The sequence below is a fragment of the Pleurodeles waltl genome, chromosome 2_1 (genome assembly GCF_031143425.1).
Source record: "Pleurodeles waltl isolate 20211129_DDA chromosome 2_1, aPleWal1.hap1.20221129, whole genome shotgun sequence".
NCBI lineage: Eukaryota > Metazoa > Chordata > Amphibia > Caudata > Salamandridae > Pleurodeles > Pleurodeles waltl.
In genome coordinates this window covers 778,904,212-778,930,851 of record NC_090438.1, presented here as the reverse complement: position 1 = coordinate 778,930,851, position 26,640 = coordinate 778,904,212, and the positions used below count along the sequence as shown (strand labels likewise).

The 26,640-nt window shown below is 44.7% G+C and overlaps 1 protein-coding gene across 3 annotated transcripts in view; it reads right to left on the bottom strand.

The window, feature by feature from the left end:
* The window catches only part of KIF13A (kinesin family member 13A), a 733,240-nt gene that overhangs the window by 208,300 nt on the left and 498,300 nt on the right, over positions 1–26,640 (bottom strand). For all 3 annotated transcript variants that reach the window (XM_069218350.1, XM_069218331.1, XM_069218342.1), the window contains 6 exons: positions 17,421–17,570; positions 16,538–16,702; positions 14,291–14,464; positions 6,627–6,778; positions 4,450–4,582; positions 4,211–4,357 (listed from right to left, as the gene is read on the bottom strand). In XM_069218350.1, coding sequence (XP_069074451.1) covers positions 4,211–4,357; positions 4,450–4,582; positions 6,627–6,778; positions 14,291–14,464; positions 16,538–16,702; positions 17,421–17,570 — 921 coding nt within the window. The remainder of the gene's footprint in view (positions 1–4,210; positions 4,358–4,449; positions 4,583–6,626; positions 6,779–14,290; positions 14,465–16,537; positions 16,703–17,420; positions 17,571–26,640) is intronic.

Sequence of the window (26,640 nt, the reverse complement as noted above, 5' to 3'; positions counted from 1 at the left end):
AACACTGCTGTGAAACTTATCAATGATAGTAGCATCACTTCATAGAAGCATACTGTTGTTTTTGGGGCATTATCAGCACTTCCCAACAGAATTGCTCATTTTGTAAGAGGACCAGAGACTCACTTTGTAGCAATTATGTGAATAATTATTAAATCTCTCCTCATTGCACAGAAAATTAGTGCTCTTTTTTGCATTCTGCTACAGGGCTTATATACACCTGTCTCTTTCATTTGTCGCCACATAGCTGCATTCATGAAGAAATTAATTAAAAAGCAAGGGGCAAAGGTTCTAAATAGTATAGGGGTGGTGGGCACATTTTCATGAGGAAAATTAGGTAGGTTCAGTTGGTCCAGGGAATCAAACACTCACACCATTATTCAGTGTGGTATTTATTGCCACATAAATCAAATTATCCATGAGTGCCACACGTACAAAAGCAAATGTAACTTACACCATGAAGAAGTTATGTCTGCATGTGATTTTAAGTCACATCTATCTTTAATATTTGCTTCTGCAGTCTTAACTTATATATGTATTAACAGCCATGTGTAGGTTACTGGTATGTGTCAAGAATATGACTTGCGTCTATTTTCCGAACCCAATGTAAGTGTATTTCATGCATTCGCAAATAGAAAGCTTACATCGGAATTTGTTCTTATCACCTTTTTAGGTCACGGTCTACCAAACATCACAGCTGATGTGTTATCAAAGAACATCTTGGGAAGTTTTTAGAAAGTTAACCTGGCTATGTATTCTACCAGTTGTTTGCCACTGGCTACACAGTTTGTACACAAATGTTCTTGCTTTCTACTTGCTGACTTAGGCTCTCCAGGTTCACTTCGTCCCTCACAATGCCAAAAACGTATTTACCGGTATTCTTCTGAGAGCTCCCTTTCTGTAAACAGGCCTGTAAATCTTGTTCTTATTTCGTCACATTTGCTGTGCATTCATAGACAGAGGTCAAATGTCAAGCTGTGTCTTCTTTAGAGCCTCATATTTACTTTGGCTGACTCCAAAGTGAGAGCGTTTATTGGAATGAGGAATGCAGATTGCTCTCCCCATGGAGTTGGGATGTCACGGTTATATTAATGACTTTCCTTAGGTAAGAACGCATGGTCCTGGGCAAACTGTTTTTGTCTGTCATCTGGTTTATTTATTTTTGTTAATGTTATTCTAGCCAGTCTCTAAGGTTGCTTTTACAGCATTTGTTCATAATAGAGAAAAAAACACCTCTCTTTAACAAACGAAGCCGTCGGGGTCAAAAAATAGAATTCAGTTAAACAATGCTCTGTATTAGGGACACATTTATTTTGTATTGATTTAACAACACTGCTATCTAACAACGAACTATTTTTCTTTTAAACTGAGTTTCATAAAATGTAAGGGGCTCCTCAATGTAATTCCAAATGCCCACAGAGGTTGCTCCTCAAATCATGGTACTAGTACACCACTGCTATTTCACAAACTAAGCCAGCTTTGTATGTAAGATGAAGTTTCAAGGAAGCACAAATGTTCTCAAATGGTAGCAGTGCTTGTGTTATTGGCGGGCACCTCTCTGTCCGAAGCTTCAGCACTGTGCGGTGTGAAATGCAAACATTATAAGAGGTGCGAGTGGCTGCCATTAAACTACAGCAGAGAGACATTTTGCTTTAGAAGCCATCACTTGATTTATAAGGAATCTAACAAGTTGCTTCTCAAAACATTTTCAGATAGCAATGCAGTTGTTACTTGGGTAAAACCCCATGAAGGTGTGATACACTTGTTAATACCTAGCTGGTAATATTTAACTACATTTGCCTGAACACTGTCAAAACCACTTTTTGTGCTGTTTTTTAATAGTGCAAACCTGACTATGAAACGTTATGTGATTTGCACAAAATCACAGGACGTTGAGCCGAGGGATTCACATCTCCTCCCATATTCCCAGAAATGTATAACATTTTAATGTCAATTCAAACTACAAACGTGTATGCCATTCACAATATGTTTCAGAAAAAGATAGACCTCTAACACTATAAAAAATCAAGTATATTAAACAACATTTTTCTACTCTGAATACCACGCTCGCTAACATCCTCCACCCACACGGAATCACCATCCTATCCTACGCAGATGACACTCAGCTCGTCATCTCCCTCACCAGGAACCCCACCATCGCCAAGACCAACCTCCACGCTGGACTCCTAGATACCGCCAAATGGATGACAGCAAGCCACCTCAAACTAAACTCCAACAAAACCGAAATCATCATCTTCGGCCCCAACAAAACATTATGGGACGACTCCTGGTTGCCCACCGACCTAGGATCACCCCCAACACCCGCCACCCACGCAAGCAACCTCGGCGTCATCTTAGATTCTTCTCTCTCCATGACCCAGCAAATCAACTCTATCACCTCCTCCTGTTTCAACACCCTCCGCATGCTGCGAAAAACCTTCAAATGGATACCCATAGAAACCAGAAAGACCGTCACCCATGCACTCATCAGCAGCAGACTAGACTACGGAAATGCCCTCTACGCTGGCACCACAGTCAAGCTTCAGCAGAAACTCCAGAGGATCCAGAACGCAGCCGCACGCCTCATCTTGAACCTCCCACGCCATGAACACATCTCTGCCCACCTCAGATCCCTTCACTGGCTTCCTATCGACAAAAGGGTCATCTTCAAAGTCCTCATCCATGCACAGAAATCCCTCCACAACACTGGACCAGCCTACCTCAACGAAAGAGTGAACTTCCACATCCCACTCACCACCTCCGCTCCGCAGACCTCGCCACAGTCCCCCGTATCCAACGCACCACCTCCGGAGGCAGATCCTCCTCCTACCTTGCCCCCAAAACCTGGAACTCCCTCCCCACCAACCTTCGCAAGACCCAGAACCTCCTGTCCTTCAGAAAACACCTAAAGACATGACTTTTCGAACAGTAAAACGGCAGCCCACCCTCCCCGCAGCGCCTTGAGACCCTTACAGGTGAGTAGCGCGCTCTATACATTTTTTTGATTGATTGATTGAAAGGCCTTTTCACACAAAGTATTGCAAGTAAACAACCCATTTGCATTGTAAAGCCAGCAGCTAGCAATGCAACTCTATATTAAAGGCAAGACCTATTGGCTTAGCCAATACTTTCATGATTTTGCTGATAGTGGGATACCTTCTCGAGACATACATTCAGAGTACACGCCACAGAAGTATTAATTGGGAATAGGGTGATCACCCACTAAGTTATCATTCATTTTTAAAATTTGCTCTCCCTATTTGCACACATAAATGTGCCCCTAAATCAAGTTGGAATTAAGTGTATAAATATGTTCTATAGGCTACCCCAACCTCCCCATACTTTGCAAGGTTTTTGGGGGGCGGGGGGGAAGCATTTCTCCACATGTGCAAGTTACATGTGCAACTGTATAACAGGGAAATACTTATGGCTTCGCTTCCTGTGGACAACCCACAATAATAAATATATTAGAAAAAAAGTGTGTGAGGAAATCTATGGTTCACGTAGATTTACATGCATACTACTGGGGATTTTTGTGACTGCTCTAAAATGTGAAAATCTATGCAAATCATAGGAGGAAAACTAAAATGCGTAAAGCTCCACACTTTTGCATGTCCATAAAATTCGTTCAGTGTGTTTAACATATGTGCCCGAGTAAACTGTGCACACATCACCTGCCTGAAAATATACCTTTTGAATTATTGCTAAATTAAACTTTAACATCAGATATTAAGAAGTTTAATTAGGAAATGTCATATATGAGTAGGCTCAAGCTTTGTTAGGGTGTGCCTTACATATACATAGCATATTACTGTTTTACCATATTTAGATCCGCATTTCAAGATCATTTGGCTGGCAGCTTGCCTTACAAAGCACTTTTTTGTTGATCCAAGCAGTATGAAGTGAAAACTTTGCAAGAAATGTTTGTTAAGAAGAGCATGCCTGCTTTTGTTCAAATTACTTCGCTTTTTAAACAGCAATTTTTACTATCTGCATTTCCAGCTGACCAGGGCTTTTAGGGAGTCCACCCATCAGAGGTCCCCTCCACCATAGCTATGGCTCTTCCCAAAATGCACTATATTGCTCACTTCTCATTGACCTATTTCTACAGAGGTTTCATGCACAAATGAATGTACTAAAAACTTTAGCAATAACTCAAATAAGAATTCCAATTGATGACAGCCGTTCCACAGCAATCAAGGACTGCTAATACCTGGTAACTATCCAAACCCCTCTGAAGCTTTGGGGACCTCGTATAAATGCAGCCGATGGACACCGAGAGAATGGCTTCCACCATGAGAGGTAGTGTTCCTGATTGTTGGACAGGCTTCACTGTCACTTGTACTCTACGAGAATGGCCCTGTAAGCGAAAACAATGTAAAGTCAAAAACAAAAAAGGGTGGATGACCAATAAGAAAGGAAAAATGACTTCAACATGGCTCATGAAAGTACCTGTCTAAGCTGAAAGATTCCTCCAGTGTTCACATCCTTCGCCTGATGAAGTTCCACTGCAGAATATTCCCCTAGCTCATTCAATTCTTGTATGGAAATCCACATTTCAACTCTTCGTGTAACTTCGCTCCACCTTGTAGAAAATTATTCACACAGATCACGTCAGACACATCTGTTTTCATGTGGCGGAACAGTCAAAAAAGCCTTAGAAAGTGAGCAGTTACGTAAAGGTGAGGCACAATAACTAAAACCTAAAGTCGCTACCAAGAACCCTTCATCAAAGTCAACCGAGATGCTTGAGAAGGTTCAGAAACTGTCATTGTTTTAATAAATTACTGATATTTAAAGTTAAAGTCTCAGACTCAATAAAATACACACTAATCTTTTCTGGCCGGTCATAACATTAGCTGTCACTCATAAAAAAAAAAAAAAAACAACAAAAAAAACAGAGGAGATATTTATCCCAAATGGTGGAGAAGATCCTTCCACGTAATTTTCTTCTACTGGAATTTGCAGACAGGACATCTGTGACGGTAGTGTTTAAAACATTTGTCAAGCATCACACATTAAAAAGAATCAAGTAAACCAGTGAACACATATCACCTTATAGAGAGAGGAAAGCCATTCTACACACCAATACAATGATCTTGTATTTTCATTTGTTTACTTTGCTGTTATAAAAACATGCTGGATTTATGTTTTTTTGTTCATTGACATGTGCATAGATAGGGTTAAAGATGCAATTAAATTATATTATCCATTGTCAAAGTATATACTATGCACTATTTTAGCTGTGTATGCAGGTGTGGGTCCTGTGCTCACTATGGCACAGGACTCAAGCTATAGCTCACTGATGAGGCCTAAATAGTCCAAAACAGTTTGGGGATGCTTGTGCTCCTTTCTTGAGAGGACCCGGCCCGGCAGTCTGAGATGAACTAATTCTAGTAGAGAAGGGCAGGAGAAGGTTTGCATTGGTCTCTTTCGAGAGTGACTCAGTGGTCATAAAAAGATGAACAGGAAAGTGCCCAAAGAAACTGCCAGTGGCTGAGATTATTTCAAGCATTTTGTCCTTTATTTTGAGGTTTGTCACCAACTGACAGGTTACTAAGTGAGAAAAGTATAATGGAAAGGTCCTCTGACACTTCCTTTCCTAATTACAAAGTTCTTGTTTCTCCTAGATTGCCCCGTGAGTTGAAGGAATTCTGCTTACTGAGTCAATATAATATGCAGAATCAGATTATGAAAGGTGTTATTAAGTTCAGATACAAACCTGTAGTGATCTATTATGGCTAAAGAACCGCACTTTACTAGTTATTTCTGTGAACCTTTGCTTTTGTGTATCCCTGGTTAACCTTAACAAATATAATATACATGTATCAGAATAATCCACCCATTAAACCTATTTACCCAATTGCCACAACAATACATTTTATGGGGATATTAAGTGAAATATGAACTTCTGTGATACATCGGAAATAAATCAAAAGCCTCATTTTCAAGGACGCTTTCTACCGAGCCAATCATTTATGAGTCCCTACTTCTAGGGTTACAGAATGAGAAAATATCTGGGTATATTATTATAACAAATAACATAAAAGACTGTGCACTTTTATCTTAATATGAAATTAAGTACAAGTCCTTACATTTCTAATTATATCTTAATCGTCCAAATGACACAGAAAAGAGGCTATGCCAACTTGATATACAAGACCCATCTGAGTACATGATTAGGCAAAAGCAGCAGCCAAACAAATCTAGGCAAAACAGAAAATAATACCTTGTTATGACATGCGCAAATAACTTGGTATGGAAAAGTGTAACAAGTTTTCAAATACTGCCTTTATTGAAAACCAATAATGGTTTTGTCCACTGTCACCACACAACGTGTTATACCATTATTTAACTTTTTTTTCTCTTGCTCATACCACTCCGCCTGTTCATATCAATGCAATTCAATTCAATTTCATGTGCCTCTCATGGTTTTGTAGGCAGCATGCAGCTTAAGAACTGAAATACAATCGTCAAATTCCACCTTTCAGGTCACTATTTAGCAATCAAATGGTTAACAACTGTCCGTGTAGAACCTAATGACCCTACAGGAGGTAAAAGATACATTCCGTATGGCAAATTTATGAGGAGATGGGAGGGAGCCGTTAAAGCACACAGAAGGCACATACCGATCTCGCAGAGTTCTTGTTTTAGCTTGCAGGGCATCAATCTCCCAAACTGATCTGCCATTCCCAGCACACCGATGTCCCCACACTTCAATTGCCAGAGCACCTTCCGAAATGAACTCCAGAAATTCTTCTGTGACATGTACCACAAAGTCCTATAAAAATAGAAAACAAACAACAAAAATTCCGATGAAAATTTGAAGAGATAATCATATTCCTCCTTAATTTTCTTAAACAATGTTGCAGTTTATCCACTCCAAAATACAGTTATTTCACATCAAATGTAGTACAATAAATTATGTGGGCCACTGTCCGGTTCAGAGACACAACAATGTAAATCAATGCAACATCTGCCATTGCTTTTCTAAAGTCGTAAGTATCTCACTTTTGGGTACGTTTAAATACATGCAAAGGCAGAAACAAAGCTTGAGCCTATGTCAGAGCTTGTGAGTTAACATTCTGAGGTGACAGTAACACATCATCACTCCTCTTAAAAGGTAGATTCTAAAACAGTCTCTTAGATTTACTTGATAATGCACAGAAAGGCATTCTTTAAAGTCCTGTTGTTTGATGAAGGCCTTTCATTAGCACTTTATTCAACTTCTTTATCATTTTATGAAGAAGAGTCCATAAAAAGTTAACAGGAAACTTGACTAGCCATTTAAAATGAACCCAGGCGGTTTTGGCTCTCTGCTTGTCACAAGCACTTTTGATTGTCCGTGTGCCAGAACTTGCAGGTCGGCACTGGAATTATATATAGCTAAAGTAAATTGCTTTAAAAAAAATAAAATAATAATCCTGTACCCAATATCTGCAGGTGTTATGCAGCTCTATTATTTGACCTAAGCGAGAGTCTGGATACCGTCTTCTGGCTTCTTTCCAGTCTCTGTACCAGATTTACAAAAGAAGGATATTGACACTTAACTTGAACTATGAGAAACACAGGCTTACCCATCCAAGAATGCAATTTACAATATCATGTACAATGCCAACTTATGCTTACTCTCCATACACCACATGTATGAACACTCAGGGGGTCAGAAATTGTGTTTTTTTTACTTTTTAATTTACAATTTGTATCAGTATTTTTTTAATACAAAAGGGAATCTTTCCTACGTACAACCTGGATAAATGACTGATTGGGACACTTTGTCAATTCCAGGCTCCTGATTTGGGTGTAGGCAAGGTGCACTGCTAAGGGTGGAAAGTGCATGGGTGGAAGTTTGTCGAAGTCCAAAAGGTTTGTGTTGAGAGCAAAGAAAACTGCTTTGCATTACCATGCAACAGCACCTGCGGTGGGTCACAAACGTCTGCAAATCCAGTTAGGCAAATGAGTATTGTATATATCTTGCAAGTCTCTTGGTTTAACAAAAAAACGTTTGGGCACTGATTGTACTTTTTGTGAATAAAATGCAGTGAAAGCATGCACGCGTTACAAACTTTCCAGGGTGTTCACCTCAGCACTCAGAAAAACGTTTTATAATGCTTCCATTTTCTTACGATAATGGCATTACTCCTAGTCCTACTCCCTCGCCTTCCTTTTAACCAATGAGGCCTCCTGCCTCCCCCCTAGACCCTCCCTTCCCCTTTCAAAAACCCCCCCCACCCTTATCCCCTCCTGTACAAAAACCAAGCCCAAGCCGCAACTCGGACAGTCCGTACCGGGAGGGTGGGAGGGAACGGAAAAGGAAGGCGAGGGAGTAGGACTAGGAGTAATGCCATTATCGTAAGAAAATGGAAGCATTACCTCCCGTCCCTCCCTCGCCTTCCTTTTAACCAATGAGACATAGCAAGAAAAACACACAGGAGACGGACATCGAGTTGCAAGACCCTTAGTTAATATCCTGCACCAAGAACATCCCAAACATTATCTCATAGAGGATAAGACCCGGTGACCAAACACCGACTCCAAACCATCCAAGTCCGACAGCCTATAATGACGCACAAACGCCGAAGGAGAAGCCCAAGCGGCAGCCCTGCAAATCTCCACCACTGAAGTCCCCTGAAGCTCTGCCACCGTCGCCGCCATGCCTCTGGAAGACCTCCCCTGAATCCCTAGAGGAGGAACCACCTCTTTCAGGGAATAGGCCAACAGAATCAAAGATCGAACCCACCGACTCAAGGAAGCCGTGGAAGGTTTCTCACCTTAGCGCGCCGGACCAAAAGTAACAAACAGTGAATCCCCTGTACGAAAAGGAGCCACCGCCCGCAGATACTCCAACAAAACCCTACGTACATCCAACGAATGCAAACGGACCTCCTCCCCTGATGAGGGATCCGGACAAATTGAAGGAAGGATGACCGCCTGCCTGGAATGGAACGAAGAATTGACTTTTGGAATAAAGGAAGGCACCGGAACCAGAACCACCCTATCGGGAAAAATCTTACAAAAAAGGAAAGGAACATGCCAATGCCCCCAATTCCCCCAACCGACGAGCCGAAGTAATGGCGACCAAAAAGAACGTCTTCAAAGATAGACGTCGCAAATCACAGTCCCCCAATGGGTCAAAAGGGGCCCCCGTCAACACATCCAAAACCAAGGACAGATCCCATGAGGGAAAAGAACGTACCGGGCGAGGAAATAAATTAATAAGCCCCTGAAAAAATCCAGGCATCAATCGCCCTTCAACTTGAAGATTACGCCATGGTCCCTAAATGCCTGAATAGCCGCCCACTGTACCTGAAGAGAAGCCACTGACAACCCTAAACGAGCACCGTCCTGCAGGAACTGCATCACCTCAAAGAGAGAAGCGCAAGAAGGATCCAACTCACGACTTAAGCACCAAGACGAAAACACCTTCCACTGTCTACCATAAGAAAGCAAAGTTGAACGTCTCCATGAAGCCAGCAAGGTAGAACTCAAAGCCACTGGCACCTAACAGAAACGCCCTGAATAGTTGAAACGGAGGGAATGCATATAAAAGGCCCTGCGGCCAAGGACATGACATCCCGTCCACCTCCCATGCTTGGGGACACCGAAACCGGGAGCAGAAGCACTCCACTATCGCATTCTCTACTGACGCAAACACATCCAGCACTGGAAGACCCCAAAGCCGAACCAGATGCCGAAACAGAGACCTCCGGAGAGAGAAAAGTTGAGAGGAAGGAATCACGCTGCTCAGTAGATCCGCCCGAACATTTACCACTCTCGCCGAATGACATAAGCCTCGGCCACTAAGTCGTCTGTGCGAACCAGAACCGCCAACCCCCTCAGGGAATCCTGGAAATGGACCAGAGCCAGGAATATAGCCCGCAATTCTCACCAATTAGATGACCGACTCGCCTCCCGAGGGGACCAAAACCCCCGAATCTGAGCTGACCCCATCCATGCCCCCCAACCGGAGAGGCTGGCATCCGTCGTCACCACCACGGGTCTCAGAGGTGACAAAGACACCCCTACCCTCAGGTGGTCTGCATCCAACCACCATTGCAACTCTCTGTGAATCAATCCGGACCCTGGAACCCCGTCCTTCAGAGAACCGGACCCTGGATCCCACCTACTCAAGAACCACGTCATCAAGCACAGGGGATGGAAACGTGCCCAAGAACCCAAAATATCACTGACGCCAAATGTGCAGTCGCAACCATAGAAGAGCTCGGGGAGCAGACAGTAACCATACCTTCTTTACCAAAGCCTGGAGAGCATCCAACCTTTTTTCAGACACAGTCACCAACCCTAGAATAGGCTGAAACCGAGCCCCTAGAAAAACCAGATCCTGGGACGGCACAAAGTCCGATTACACCCAATTGATCAAAAACCCGTGTTATTGCAGGACCCCCAGAACTTGGGCCACCTGCCTCTGCAAAAGGTCTCGTGAATGGGCATGAATCAAAATGTCGACTAGAAAAGGGTGCAGAAACACCCCTTCTGAATGAAGCAAAGCCACTAGAGGAGCCAGCATATTCGTGAAAATTCGGGGAGAAGATTTCAGACCGAAAGGCAGAACGCAAAACTGGAAACGATCCTGCCCCACAGCAAACCTCAGGAACTTTTGAGAGGACCATGCCCCCGGTACGTGTGGGTAAGCATCCGGCAGATCCAGTGACATCAGAAAATCCCCTTGCCTGACCAATGGAAAAATAGTCCGAATGGACAGCATGCGGAAATGCCCTGTCCTGATCCAGGTATTCACCTCCTTCAGATTGAGCACCGGTTGAAAATCCCCCTGAAACTTTCCGCACAAGAAACAAGACCGCATAAGTGCCCTGACCTCGGTCGTCTAGCGGAACATGGGAAATGGCCCCCATGACCAGTAAGTCCCGCACTCCGTCCAATAATGCTCCACTCCAAGACCCCTCTGAAGGCAGAGGTGTGGGATGCACCCCGGAATCTGGAGGAACCGCCACAAAATCTATGACATAACCATTGGTCATCATGTCTAGTACCCAATGATCGGTTACACTGTCCTCCCAAGCTGAAAGAAAGTGACACAGTCATCCCCCAACCGGCCCTCTGCCAGGCCCACAGCGAATGCCAGGACCCCTTCTTGAAACCACCCCGGGTCTCAGGAGTAGACTTCTTAGGTGAAAAACGCGGATGAAAATGCCGTCTCCTAAACGAAAAGGATTTAGCAACCCTAGTAGGAGAAGATCTGGAATGCTTCTTCCACCCTTTACCCGAAGAAGAAACCCCTTTATAAGGTAAGGCATGCTTCCGCTCCTTAAACGCCTTGGAAAGTATGGATGGTAATAGTTCTCCAAACAAGTTACAACCCTCAAACGGCAGTCTCAACAAGGCCGCCGTTTCCCCTGGATCAGCCTTCCATGAACGCAACCAGAGGGACCTACGAGCCCCAATCAAAGACCCAGATGCCAGAGCCGAAGTACGGACTATATCTGAAGACACATCCGCCAATAATCTGGCCAGCTGTTCCATACCAGCCAGGAGCTCCGAACACTCCGCCCCTTCCTGTACAGCCACCGCCAGTTTATCAAAGCCTTGAACCAATGATTGTGACGCATAAGCAGAATAAATCCCTGCCTCAGCGCCAGATTCTCCGCCGCAAAAGCCCTCTTAAGACCTGAATCCACTTTACGGTCTGTGGCATACGTAGGCACACAATCCTCCGGATTGACTGCCGTTTTGCCAATTAGAGTAGCCAGAATAGAGTCCAGGCGTATTGAAGGAGGAAAAACCCCCTCACCCTCAAGTAAGTAAAGTTACTGAAGGAATCGTGGAACCTGAGCCTTCTCCACATCCTTCCACTCACGAAACACCATATCCTTCACAGGTCCCTGGAAAGGCATGGCAAACATAAAAGGCGTCTGATATTTGAGGAAATAAATGAGACTCTGAGTTTGTAGGTTGAAACACAGGGAAACCTAAACTGTCCCGAACATGTGTCATCACTTCCCACATTACCTCTTCTGGAAACCTATTTCCCCCCAGATGACGTTGATGGGGCCTCATCCGCACTCTCCGATGAGGATTTCCTTGCCGCTACCGATGAGTGCGCACGCTTAGACTGATCAGTCCTGGCCACGCCAGCTTGCAGTGCCCTGGTGACAGCCATTTCACCCATATCCTGCACTTCCTCACTAGACATGAGGGGAGTACCCCTGCCAGGTACCTGTGGGTTCTCAGGAAGAGCAATGCTACCCTCCCCTCCCACCTCCGAGGAGGAAGAAGAGACAACCACGTCCCTTTGCTGGAGCTTTAGGCATGGTAACCAAAATAACACTGCCTTTCATTCCAAAACACTACCCTACATATAGGACCCTGGTCCTCCCTAACAGGGCTCCACCAAACCCTAAAAAGGTCACAATCCTTGTAAAAATCCAAAAAACCACGGGCAGAACGCCCGTCCTACCTGACCAGCATCCAAAAATTGAAGTTCCTCGGTCCTCGCGGCTCCGCGGCGCGGAAACCCGGAAACTAACGCCCCAGCCACAGAGGGCCGGCTGACCCCGTCAGCCGGCCCCCAGTACACGCCTCTCGAGCAGCCATGCCGTTCGCTCAAGACGTGACCCAGCCGTAGCACTCCTCGCGGAGCACCGCGTCCCGAGGAGTGCCTCCATCGACGACCTCCAGGCCCCGCCGTGCAGGTAAGAAAGGGAAAGAAAACCGTCTAGCGTGGGCTAGACAAAAGAACAGGAGGGGATAAGGGTGGGGGGGTTTTTGAAAGGGGAAGGGAGGGTCTAGGGGGGAGGCAGGAGGCCTCATTGGTTAAAAGGAAGGCGAGGGAGGGACGGGAGGTAATGGCTTGCACTGTATTCATATCTATAATATGTTCATGTTTTGCAAGTTCAAATCTTTTTAGAGTTCTTGGATGGATTGCGGAACAGGCTTTATTGTTCATATTCACCCTTCACTTTTTCCAGAGAACAGGCTCTATTAAGAGCATTCCAAAGGTAAGGCAGGCTACAAAAGTCAGGACCTTAAGGTTCCCCAAATCTTTTTCTCTTGGGGCCCACTTTAAAGTACATCCCACCTCAGGGTTTTGGTGAAAGAGGAATGCATCTCTATCAGTAAGTCAGTGGTAAGCTGGCTTTATGACCTTCTATTACCTCTGCCCTCTGATGAGTTTTAGGACTAACCCTATCTAGGATGTGAAGAAGGGATGCTGAAAAGGGGTATGGAAGACAATAACATGCTTAACTATCTCCTTGCCCTGTCTGCATTTCGACTATCCTTTGCTATTGTTAAGGTGTGCATTTATTATCAAGTAAATTATTACACAAAGTTTCACTGCTTTGTGTCTGGCCTCTGTATTTTAACTGCTTGAAATCTCCTCGCTGTAGTTATCCATTTTTGTGACGTCCCTATCAGCATCTAGGAATGTGTCAGAAATTAATTTAAAAGATCCTGCTACATGTGAGAGCTACCAACCCATAGAAGAATACTCCTAACATCAGTCAAATTTCTATACATTGTAAAAGAAGGTGTATCTTTAGATCACTGGCACAAAGGAGTATCAGCATGTGGCTGAATGGAGTGGTTTATGGAGGAATTCAAATTAAAACAAGTATATTAAAACAACTGGAACAAATAAAGTACTATCTTTAATACCATAAAAATGTCATTATTGTACGGAATTGAAACTGCAGTGGTATAGCAGCTTTTTCTATGGAACGTTTGTACAAGTATTACCATACATATATGCAGGGAGGCAAATCTAGGTAAAATCTATAAGATGTACATAGAGCTGTGACAAATTTTAAGAATTGAGGATTGGGATAAAATTGTACCAAAATGACAGTATATCTGAGAAACATTATATTTGCTAATAACAATAGTCTTTTAACTGAGGCCACTTAAACTGCATATAAGGAGAGTACCTTACAAGTGTCCATACATATTATGACAAGCGAAGACAATTAATAGTTTAACAATGACCAGGTTCACTTGGCTAAACTTATTTTTGAACACACAAGGTCAAATTTCTGAGAAAAGCGGCAAGCTATTCAAAATATACTTTGATAAGCAAGCAGGGATGTCTAACATACCATTAAATTACCAAAATAATGTGGATTTGAGAGTGTTTCTATTCATAAATATTTATGAAATACCCTACTTTTATCTCGCTACAATGACCTTTTAAATTATTTTCCTCAACATAGTGTAGATGCACACAACTGCAGAAACCTGTAAATGTAACCACACGACTGAAAAAATGCATATTTACGCTTTAACACATCTACAAATATCTTAAAAGTATACTCTTTACTTTAGACTGAGCAAATTTCACTGTGAACTGGGCTTCCTTGTTCCAAGGTGAAGGCATGTCAGGGTTCACCATGGGTGGTGCTACCGTAGGTTCACACTGGTCCCAGAATGTGTACTGACAGAAGACAAAGTTGGAGAGGTTCAGGGGCAGCCCAGTGGCTTCTTTTATTTTCACCTTAAAAACAAACAAAGTAAATGTTACACATTGTTCGGCAATTATCTTCTCGAGTTTAATTTTCTAAATGACATACTGAATTGAGTTTTTGATACACAAATGCAAGGATGGATATACCAGGTTTACACTTCATTTATACTAAACACTTGCCCAGCACAGAGTGTTCCTTATAGTGTCTTGCCTATTTAGAATAGTCCTTGAAATCAAGGGCAGGATTGTGGAAGACCATGAATACTTATTACGTACTATATTTTTGGCAAACACTTCTGTATGGGTGTCTCCCATTTCCAGAATTTAGAAAATGTTGTCACTAAAAATGGACCAGAAGCTGCTACTCAATTCAGCTAGACGTTTATCAGTTCAAAAATAGTTCCCCCATGTTCCCCCACAAGAACTGAACTGTGAGATGTCAAACTTCATATGTTCTACTCAGAGATTTACTTTCATTTGAATATGTGAGCTGAATCAGGATAATGTGATCTCCTTATTGTTCTTTTAAATGCCAGACCTGACTTTTAAGCTTGCTTTGAGGCGTTTTTTGTGTTTGTATTTTGTTGCCCTTCTGCCCAGGAAATAAATAAATACGTTTCTAAAAGTGACATTTTGAACTCCTTCTTGGTTGAGTGGTGTCTCCCACTAACTTCAAGCAGCTTTTAACTGCTTGGCTCTATAATAAAATGCTGGTCTGCTTGATCTTCATCAGCGGTTATTATCCATGCTGTAATCGTGCCCTCTAACAGTATCACCTTCAGCAGATCTTCACTTAACTGAAGGAGATCACGCAGAAGGAGTCTAAACAGCAGACAAGGTAAAGAAGAGCTTAGCAACAGATATGGTCCCCTAACTGGCAAAGCTCTGTAGCTGCACTGAGTTTGTGACAGGATCTTTGAAGTGATCAGCTAGCCTCATGTAGATAGATGACTCTGTGGTGAAATTCAGCTCTCAGGGAATAATCAGTCTTGGAAAATAAACATCGTTCCACCTTGCGAAAGTCCTTTAATTGCAATATCAGTGTCACTTTACTACTGGTGCATTAGGGGTTGTGCTGTGCTCCCCTCAAGGGTTTGAGCCCTCCTACCTATGTACTGATACTTCAAAGGTCAAGCTTGCTGTGACCAAATTCCTCAAACAAACACAAAACACACAAAAGCGTGGGTTTTTTCAGATCTTCTATTCTCTCTAGCTGCCTGCTACCCTCAGATTGCTTATTTTGCAGTTGTAAAGTAAGCTCTGGTTGCTTTTCATGTTGTAAATGCAAACTCTCACTATTTTGATTTAAAAAGCTTCAGAGCATTTCAACCTTGCTTCTCAACTGCTCTTATCTGATATTACCATAAACTTCAGCTAAAAATAATACGCCCTGATGGCACAGTGAATAATGTTTAAAAATTCTATAGGTGACATCTTAGAAAACTAAGTGAGAAGTCAGAATATGAGAATTAATCAGGCGAGTTCTCAAAATGAATCCAAAACTTTGAAAGTCTTGTTGGGTGCTTACAGAAAAGGAACTCACCTGAGCAAGTACATACCCTTAAGTAGCAATGCAAATATAATAGTCTGTTCAAACAGTATCCTTTTAGAAAACTCTAGTTACCTCTGAAATGGGGAGGTGAGTAAATCCCATGAAATGAGATCAATAGTTGTTGCTGCCAGACCTGACCCATTTTTCATGTTGATGACACAGTTCATGTCCATCTGGAAGTTACAAGTTATTCTTCCTTTCAATCTCTTCACACAAAAATAAACATGTTTTAAAATACATAATTTATGCATGTGGGATGGTACAGAAGTGGACAGACTTGAAAATAAAATAAAAAAACGGCTAAACAAAGATTGTAGATCTTAATGCAAAATCTTTCTCCACTCTCTTTCAAAATATATACCAAATCTTCACCTGTCAACCAATTTACCATGTCCTCTTTCTTGTTTGCTGGAAATTACATTCATTATTGGGGGGGAAGAAATAAAAATCACCAATGATAAAGTATAGTGGATTTTTAATTTGCTTGTAATTCATTATACTTTGCTGCAGGATAAAAATTAAGTAGAAATGAGTAAATATTTTGTACTCACCCGACAAGTCAGCTTTTTTGCACGATAGACAATTTCTCCATTGTTGTCCATAACTTCAAGGCTTCCACTCTCACTGGAATTCTCAGAAGAGTCATCGTCTCCCACCAAACACTCAGGGACAGCACCTGTGACGCGCATCACTTCTACATGAAGTCGGCCAGCGACCTACAATGTACAAAGACATGTATATTAAAATATCTTTTAAATTAACCATGGATTTTATTTACAACAGTAAGGACCAAAGCAGAAGAGTGAGCACAGATTTTGTTTTGTGAAACAAATCAAATTCGACACATATATAGCAAGGATGCAGTGAAAAGGCAAGCAGTGTTGTTGACTGGTTCCTATTAATTATCCATATACAAGGTCATGAAGAGACCAAACTACTGTTTTCTATTATTTTTACATAATTTTCCAGCAGGATGTTTTGATCCCAACTGTTGACATGCTTTCACTTAGTCTGCCTAACAATATCAGCCCTTCCAATAAGAGGATTATTGATCAACAAGAGTCTGTGCATCCCTAAAGAACATCATCATGTTTAATATTACAAAAATATTTCCTTCTGGATCGATATAAAATAAATGTTTTCGTGCTTTTGAAGGGGAAGGGGTGAAATGTTTTGTCACTGCTCAAAATACATTAATCGTCCTCTGTAAAAAGTGATCCTTGCAACACATTATCTTTGTTAAAGACATGAGAGAAGTTGGAGTTGATGTTATTTAAAACTGAAACAGACTATAGTCTAAAGCAAAGCTAATTTGATGATCATCTGAAAATTGTGTTCAACAGATTATCTTGGTTGCTTGCTACACAGATGTATTTATTGTATTTCATTGTTGGTAGTTGTTGAGACTTTTGACTTGGTCGGTCTAAAATTTACCTCGCCTTGCTGACTGATAATAGGCACAGCATACAGCAATTTAACATCATAGAAAAGGCACTCCAAGAAGACATTTGCTACACCAATTAGGTTGTGGTTCTCTTGAGCTTCATAGAATGGATCCCCTTTCTTGGCAGCAGGTCTCTTATTCTGAAATATGAATAGAGGTATTAAAAAACGAATTAAAGATATGCCTGGAAAAAAGTTGCAGAACAGCAGGAAATGAACAATCAAAACAATATAAATCTTCTGTATGTGCGTGTGTGTGATTTGTATGTACACACAAAACAACAATCATTTGAACAATATTATTAGAGAGAAGACATGCTTCCTAAATTCTTTAAGATATCTACAGATTACTGAACATGCAAAATCGAAAGCTTTACTTTCCCTGTTTGCCAAATGAAAGGGGCACACCTAAGGTTAAAAGAAACAAAAGGCAACTTCTTTTTCTCTCAAAGATATAAGGGGTTAGGAAAAGCCCAAAGGGGATGCACAAGGTCCCTAAAGGTGGGAAGTGCTCAAACCACCATTGGGTGGCATCCAACTGGCAGCTCTACTTTGCCACCATCCTGTTTCAAGATAGTATGATCTCTCTGAAGGACATTTCTGATAATTTTGAAGTATTTGAAACTTACTGCAAGTAGGGACATCCATTCTGTATACAAGTATGAGGCCTATTGGACAGAAACCAGAAAATATTGGAGTCCTGTCCACACCATGCAGTACGATCTGATGCAGCTTCACTGATTGATTGTTTTGAACCCACCTCTCTGCTTCACTAGTCTCTCCAGAAGGGAAAAAGCAGGAACCATCAACCTTGGGCATACAACAACCTTTGCATATCTAGTAGGGCTCACAATCAACCATACCATTGAGAAACTGGGGATGCATGTATCTGTTTCCAGTTGAAAGCAATAGCTCTTTTTGCAGATCTAAGATATCCCATCACAAAGAACCACTCCTGTCCAGTGAGACCATCCAATGTTTCCAGCCTAATCCCAGTACCATAATGTTAGGTTTCAGCAGTTTGGGGTATCCCAACACTTTTTGAAGGCTCTTGCACATCTTACCCCAAAACTGCGTTATTTTTTATTTACATTTGTTTTTGTTTATTTGCATAATTATTTAAAATCATTACAAACAGAAAAACTCGAATTGCTGTTAGAAACCCCTATTGTACAAGTTACTTACCTTCGGTAACGAAATATCTGGTAGAGACCTATTCTAGTTGTAGATTCCTTACCTTAGAATTTTTCCGAGGCGTCAGACTGGATCCGGAGATTTTTCTTCGAGCAATACCGTTGCGCGTCGGCAGGTGTCGTCGGTCGACTCCGCGGGCTTTGTTGGCATTGTGGTCACTGTGATGCCATCAGGAGTAGTATATAGATGCCGCCCTAGCGCAGTGATGTCAGTTTCTTGTAACAACTTTTCCACGCCAAAGCCCAGAGCCGCTAAGCACACTAAAATTGGTGTGCCAGAGCTAAGGACCTGAAACGGGGAATACCTGTCCTGAGAAATCAGTTCGCAAGCGGGGAGGATGGGTGGGCGGTAAGGAATCTGCAACTAGAATATGCCTCTACCAGATATTTTGTTACCGAAGGTAAGTAACTTGTACATCTGATAGACTTATAGTTGCAGATTCCTTACCTTAGAACAGATACCCAAGCAATGCCATCCTCGGTGGTGGGCTGCGAACCAAGATCATTCTAGGAAGTCCTGCAGGACCGACGACCAAAATAGCCGTCCCGACGGACCTGACTGTCCAGACAGTAGTGCTTAGCAAACGTGTGCAGGGACGCTCACGTAGCTGCCTGGCAGATATCCAGCACAGGAACTCCGCGTGCTAAAGCAGTGGAAAGAGCAGTTGCTCTGGTGAAATGAGCACTCAAGCCTTCAGGAGGTTGCTTTTTGGCCAAAGCGTAGCACATTTTGATGCAAAGAAGCACCCATTGAGAGATGGTACGCTTTTGCACCGCCTTCCCTTTTTTCGCACCCACATACCCAACGAAGAGTTGATCGTCCACCCGGAAATCTTTAGTACGATTGAGGTAAAACGCCAACACTCTTTTTGGGTCCAGACGGTGGAGTCTCTCCTCCTCATGGGAAGGATATGGGGGTGCGTAGAAAGTAGGCAGAGTGATGGACTAGCCTACATGAAAGGGTGTAACCACCTTAGGAAGGAAGGAAGCCCTAGTGCCCAACACGACTTTGTAAGAGTGCACAGACAAGTATGGAGGTCTTTGAGGAAAGGGCCTGAAGCTCACTCACCCTGCGAGCAGAGGTGATAGCGACCAGAAAGACAGTTTTGAAGGTGAGGAGCCGCAAGGGACAACTATGCATTGGTTCAAAGGGGGTACACATCAAGTAAGTAAGTACAAGATTAAGGTCCCACTGAGGCATGATAAATGGAGTAGGAGGAAATAAATGGGTAAGCCCTTTTAGGAATCTACTCACAATAGGAGATTTAAAGAGTGAGTGCTGATCAGGTAGCCTAAGAAAGGCTGAAATGGCAGATAAATACCCTTTAAGGGTGCCCAAAGCAGAGCCCTGCTGGCCCAAAGAAAGAATGAACAGAAGAACCTCGGAGAGAGGTGCAGAAAGGGGATCAACCGATTTGTTGGCACATCACGCCACAAACTTATTTCAACGACAGGCGTATACAGTTTTGGTTGATGGACGCCTGGCTGCCAAGATAATATTGCAGACTTCGGGTGGAAGGGCAAAAGCTGTCAACTGGCGCCGCTCAATCTCCATGCATGAAGGCGGAGGTTGGACAGGTTCGGGTGAAGAGCTCTGGATACCATACTCTCCATGCCCAGTCCTGAGCCAACAAGATGACTTAGGTCCAGTTGCTTCTGATTTTCTTGAGAACTCTGGGCAGAAGAGGTATAGGTGGGAAGGAGTAAAGGAGGCCGGAGTTCCACTGGAGATGAAAAGCGTCTCCGAGCGAGTGCCGCCTTGGAAACTCCAATGCGCAAAACAGCTGACATTGAGCGCTCTCTGCAGAGGCAAACAGATCTAACCAAGGCTCTCCCCACAGCTGAAAGAGACCTTGCGCCACCTCCGGATGGAGATGGCATTCGTGATCGGCTGTACATCGACGGCTGAGTTTGTCTGCTCTGGCGCTGAGGGAGCCCACCATATGTTGAACCATCAATGCAATGCCCTGATGTTCCAGCCATGTCCAGAGGTGTAGTGCCTCCTGACAAAGGGTCCAGGACCCTACTCCGCCCTGTTTGTTGGAGTACCACATAGCAGCAGAATTGTCCGTGAACACCTGCACCACTTTCCCTTTGAGAGAGGGATGGAATGCTTTCAAAGCAAGCCTGTTCGCCCAGAGCTCCAGCAGATTGATATGGAGCCCAGACTCCGCCGGAGACCAGAGTCCTCTGATCTCCGCCTCTCCCGTGTGGATGCCCCAACCCAGAAGTGACACATCTGTCAATATAGAGAGATCTGGTTGGGGAAGGGAGAGGGATCTGCAGTGGACCCAATGCAGATTCGAAAGCCTCCACTGCAGGTCTTTCGCAGTTCCCTCCGAGATCTGGACCAGGTCGGAGAGATTCCCCTGATGCTGCGTCCACTGGAACTTCAGGTCCCACTGCAGAGCCTGCATATGCCATCTGGCATGTGTCACTAGCAGGATGCAGGAGGCCATGAGGCCCAGAAGCCTCAGAGTCAGTCTGACCGAAACCCAAGACCGAGGCCGAAAGATCGGAATCATAGCCTGAATGTCTTGGACTCGTTTTTTCGGGAGGATAAGCCCAAAACTGCATTGTGTCCAGAACCGCTCCTATGAAAGGGAGCGACTGAGAGGGAGTCAGGTGTGACTTCGGCATGTTTATAGCGAACCCCAGCGTGTGCAGGAGGTTTGCCATAGTCTGAAGGTGGGAGACGACTTCCGCCTTTAACAGGCAGTCGACAAGGTAGGGGAAGACTGAGACCCTAACCTGCGCAGATGAGCTGCGACCACCGCCATCACTTTCGTGAACACCCGAGGGGCGCTGGTAAGGCCGAAGAGGAGCACGATAAACTGAAAGTGCTCGTGACCTACCACGAATCGTAGGTAACGTCTGTGGGCAGGCAGGATGGGGATGTGGAAATAAGCGTCCTGCAAGTCCAATGCTACCATCCAGTCTCCTGAGTCCAAGGCAGACAGAACCTAAGTCAGGGTGAGCATTTTGAATTTCTCCTTCTTGAGAAAGTACTTTAGGTCCCAAAGGTCTAGGATAGGACGTAAGCCCTTGTCCTTTTTTGGTATCAGAAAGTAGCGGGAATAACAACCACAACCTACTTCTGGCACAGGGACCTTTTCTATAACTCCCATGGCCAAGAGAGCTGCGACTTCCCTGAGGAGAAGCGCCAAATGATCCTCCGGAAGGTGATTGAAGGATGGTGGCATGGGTGGTGGAGCAGATTCGAAAGGGAGGGAGTAGCCATTTCGAACGATCTGCAAAACCCACCCGTCCGTTGTGATATTTTCCCAGTGGGGCAGGTGATGACGAATCCTGCCACCAACGGGATGGGAGTGAGGGGACGACTAGGAGGGTTTGGAGGCTGCAGAGGGGGCAGGGGTGGACTGGGCAGACCTCTGGTTCCCTGTCCCACGACCACGTGGGATTCCGCGGCCACGCATAGGCTGAACAGCGTGTGAGGCCCGGTTGCTGGGTGGAGGACACAACAGGGAGCCCCTTCTGTGGCCACGAAAGGGGCGAGAAGCAGACTATGGTGGGCGAGGGGTCAAGGAAAGACAGAGGGACCGAGCCGTAGCCCGGGAATCCTTGAATCTCTCTCAGAGTCAGCTTTGTCTCAGAAGAGACAGGAGCCATCAAAGGGCATGTCCATGAGTGACTGTTGGACATCCCCCGAAAAACCAGAAGTGCGTAACCAGGCGTGGCGTCATAAGGCCACCGTTGTAGCAACCGATTTGTCCAGAGAGTCGTCTTGTCCAGCCCACAACAGATTGTGAACTTTGTCACATCTCTCCTATCGTTCACAGCTTGGGAGATGATAGCACGGTCCTCCTCCGGTATCTGCGGCAGGACTTGAGCAACCGTATCCCACAAAGAGTGGGTATAGTGGCCCAAAATGCATGCGTTTTTTCATAGACCACAGCATGAGTCTGGAGGAAGAAAACAACGTCTTGCCAAACTGTTCCATCATTTTGGATTCCCTATCTGGGGGTGCGGAAGGGAATGTGCCTGAAGAAGAGGAAGCCTGGATAACAAGACTCTCAGGTGTGGGTTGTTGGGACTGGAATTTAGGGTCGTTCGGTGCGGGCCGATGGCGGTGTGCGATAGTCCTATTCACAGGAGTCCTTGTCTTGGGTTTGGACCATGTACCCGAAAGGACATCGGTGAGGGCTTCATTAAACGGCAAAAGGGGTTCTGAAGTAGAAGCTCCAGGCTGAAGCACCTCAGTCAGGAGATCAGACCTGACCTCAACAGTGGGAAGCTTGAGACAAAGGACCTCAGCTGCCCTACTGACCACCATACCATAAGTTGCTCCCTCCGCCGTAGCCACGGTAAGAGGAGACAGCATGCCAGTATCAGGAGAAGTATCAAGACCACTGGCTTCGCCCAATTCCTGAGCCTAAGGGTCCAGGGACCACTCCAATTCCTCCCCATTTTCGTACCCATAAGAAAAAGGGTCCGAATTAGACCTGGGAAGAATAAGCCCCATCGAAGCCGAAGGCGGCGTCGGCCGACGCCACCGCTCCGACTCCGAGTTGTCGGGGATAAGAATTGGGTCTACATTGATAGTGGCCACCGCCGACATCTGGAGCGTCGCTATTCAACCCGGCGCCGGGGAAGGTCTCAAGAGTGTGACCGGCGTGGATCCGGAGGTGACCTCGGTGGCCGGAGCCAAAGCTGCTGGCACAGAACCCAAAGGCCCCTCAGCCGAACCCCTTGGGACCGAAGGCGCCGTATCGGGGTCAGACCGCACAAATATGAGGTGCATGGCCTCAAAACTCTAAGCTGGGTGGGGGGCGCTCTGGCTCAAGGAAACTCAGAGAAGTGCGGAGCTGACCCGGACGCAGGCTCCGAGGATGGAGGTCTTGTGAGTGGACGCTCTTCACGCCTCACGTCAGCCGAGCGACGGGGCGAAGTCGGAGAACGATGGGACTTCTTCGACTTCTTCTTACTTGACCCGAGGATTTAGAATAAGATGCGTGGTGATGACTTCGTGACCGATCGAGACCGGGGCCTACGGGGAGTCGAGTGCCGGGCCCCCATTAGCTTTAGGGACTGCTCTCTCAAAGTCTTCGGGTGCATGGCCCGGCACTCGGAGCACGACTTCGGGTCGTGGTCGCACTCCAGACACCATAGACAAACCCGATGAGGCACCAAAGTTTCACAGAAAAAGTCAACAAAACGGTTAAGTAGGCCAAAAAATAGCCAGGGTAGCTCTTCTCTGGATCAGCGCGTGGCGCGGAAAGTAAAGAACTGACGTCACTGGGTGAGGGCGGCGACTATATACTACTCCCGACGTCATCACGGCGACCACAACACCAATGACGCCCGCGGAGTCGACAGATGACACCTGCCGACGCGCAATGGTATTGCTCGAAGAAAAATCTCTGGATCCAGTCTGATGCCTGGGGAAATTCTAAGGTAAGGAATCTGCAATTAGAAGTCTCTATCAGATACAAAAAATACCAAGATGATAAAACGACATAATAAAAACTTTTAAGAATGACCAGCAGAAAATTAATTTTGAGTTTTGAAACTAACATCGAATGGGTGAAGTCACTGTTTAATAGACACACCTTGCAGGAGGTCTGGCTGAGCATCATCTCCCTTGATGGTTGCCGGGAGGACAGAAGTGCTGTTGCTGCTTCACGAACTTTACCAAGCAGGCTGCCACATGCGCGCTGATTCCCCACTCAGGCAGCTTTCAAAGGCTCCTTGACAGGTCTGGACATTAAGGGTTTGCCAGAGGGGCTTGAGTCAAAACTTTCTTAAAGGAGTCAATTCCTTGCAAATACATAGGATGTGGGTCAGAGACTCTTCACTCTTGGCGCAGAGGTGGCATCGCTTGTCCACTTCCTCCGCCCGTACCAATAGCCCTTTCAGGGGGACTAGGCCAAAGCACCAGCCCAATAGTTCCCGTTTTATCCTTGGGTTGACGGGGAGAGATCGAGTGACTGGGACCCTGGTCCATACAGCAACGAGGCCAGTCTGCCATGGTCCAGGTTTTTCACCGCAAGCAGTTCTTGCACTGTGGGGATTTGTCTTGCTTGCTTTATCAGTATTTTGGAGGCCACTGGTGCTGAAAGCCCACTTGACCAGATTGTATGGGCTTCTAGGTCCTCCAGAGCCTGGATGAAAAATGTATTCCATTGAGTTTCCAGTTCATTTATTAATTTCCAAATTGAGCTTTTAAGAGCACCCTCGCTCTCATGCTTGGCTTTCAAGCTGTATGCCAAAAACTTAGCTTTTAACAACCACTGTTGCGAAGTGAAACTGAACTCTAACTGGGTTTGAGCATGGGAGGTGCACTTTGGTAGCCTGAAAACTCTTCAATAGCATGATGACTGTACCCTGTTTAACCAACTGGCCATTTTTTCCTTAAGGTCTGAGCCCCATAGGCCACTGGGAGGAGGAATCTGCGTTCTATAACCCTCAGGAGTGGAGATTTGAAATTTGGAGAATTGAAAACCTGAAAATATACTGTAAATGTCAAGGAATTTGAAATTGGAGCCTAAAAATTAAATTAGTATCCTCAGATTGATTTGTGGGAGCAGTGCAGGTGCATCAAACAGAATATAGTATGGATGATGTATGGCTTCAATTCAATTTAGAAAAGCTCCAACCTTCCTATTAAAAATATACTTTGTTTTGTATTTGTTTGCGAATTAAATGAAATATGTTATCATTTGTTTATGCATTTGATGAATGCTTGTTTTCATATTTTTTGTGTATTTGTTTTGCATTTCAAATCATCAACAATGTTTAGGCCGGGGACCAAGGCTTCCAGTAATGACTCAGTGACGGGTGGGTGAGATTTGGGGTTTGTCTCCGGATTGTAATAATTATTAAGTGGGTGTTTCCGGGCGGGTTCCAGTAACGAAAATGTGGGGGTCCACAGAAGTCAAAAGATTGGGAACCACTGCTGTAAAGAGTCTCTGGAGGCTAATCAGAGTCTTGTCTAGCAGAACTGTGTCATCCGCATATTGAAGTGATTGAATTTCAAGGCCGGCCAATTTGGGTGGAAATGCTCTTGTTGATGCCAGGGGGTCTGGAAGTCTGCCAAGTATAGATTGAAGAGGAGTGGTGCCAGTATGCAACTTTGCTTCAGGCCCCTGTTTGTCCTGATTTTTCTTGTTGAGGCCCAGCTGGTGCTAACCCTTATCCTCACCCAGATGTCTGACTAGAGGGTGATAATTGCTTTTTGCAGGTTATGCAAGATGCCCCAATTGCTGAGGTTTGCCCAGAGTGTTTCCTGGCATCCTATCAAATGTGGTCTGAAACTCAATGAACCCTGTGTAAAGGGCCCTTCCCTTGACTGACATTGCATCTTCAATCAAGTGAGCAGCACAGATGGAGCTATCTTCTATGTGGCAACCCTTTTGAAATCCTGTTTGGGATGGAGGTATTAACTTCCTTGCTTCCACCCAGGCCAGTGGTTCTCAGGTTAAGTATACAGGCATGGCACTTCCCTTCAACATCTAATAGTGAAATCAGCTGGTAGTTGGCCTGGCATGCCCGGGAGCATTTTTGTATGGATTGGGACTAGAAATGCCCCCTTCATGTCTCAGGAATGCTACTTCCAAGTCGAGACTTGTGGGATAACAGAGTCATCACTGTGGCCCATCGGGTAGGGGCCCCACTTATGTACCGCAGCAGGGGCCTGCTTGGGCCGGTGCGCTTCCTGCCTGCAGAGTTTTGATGCTAAGCACTATTAGGGCTGGTGTGCTCTCATGGGCTGTAAGTCCGGTATCTTCACAACCTGGTTCTGATTGATTAGTAGTGTCCTCCGGGTAGCTGGTAGGCGGCTCTGATGGGAATATTGGGCGCATCTGGCTCCACGGAAAGGAGCTCTATGTGTGCCTCCCATTCATCTGGCGCCATGTTGGTATCAGTCACCCACTGCGCCTGCTTGGAGCACTTATTAACCCACATCCAGAATTTCCTCTGGTCCTTTAAGTTTTAGCACCTCATATGCGTGCATTCATTTCTTGGCTTCATCTTCCCTCCTTTGGGCATAGAGGGTT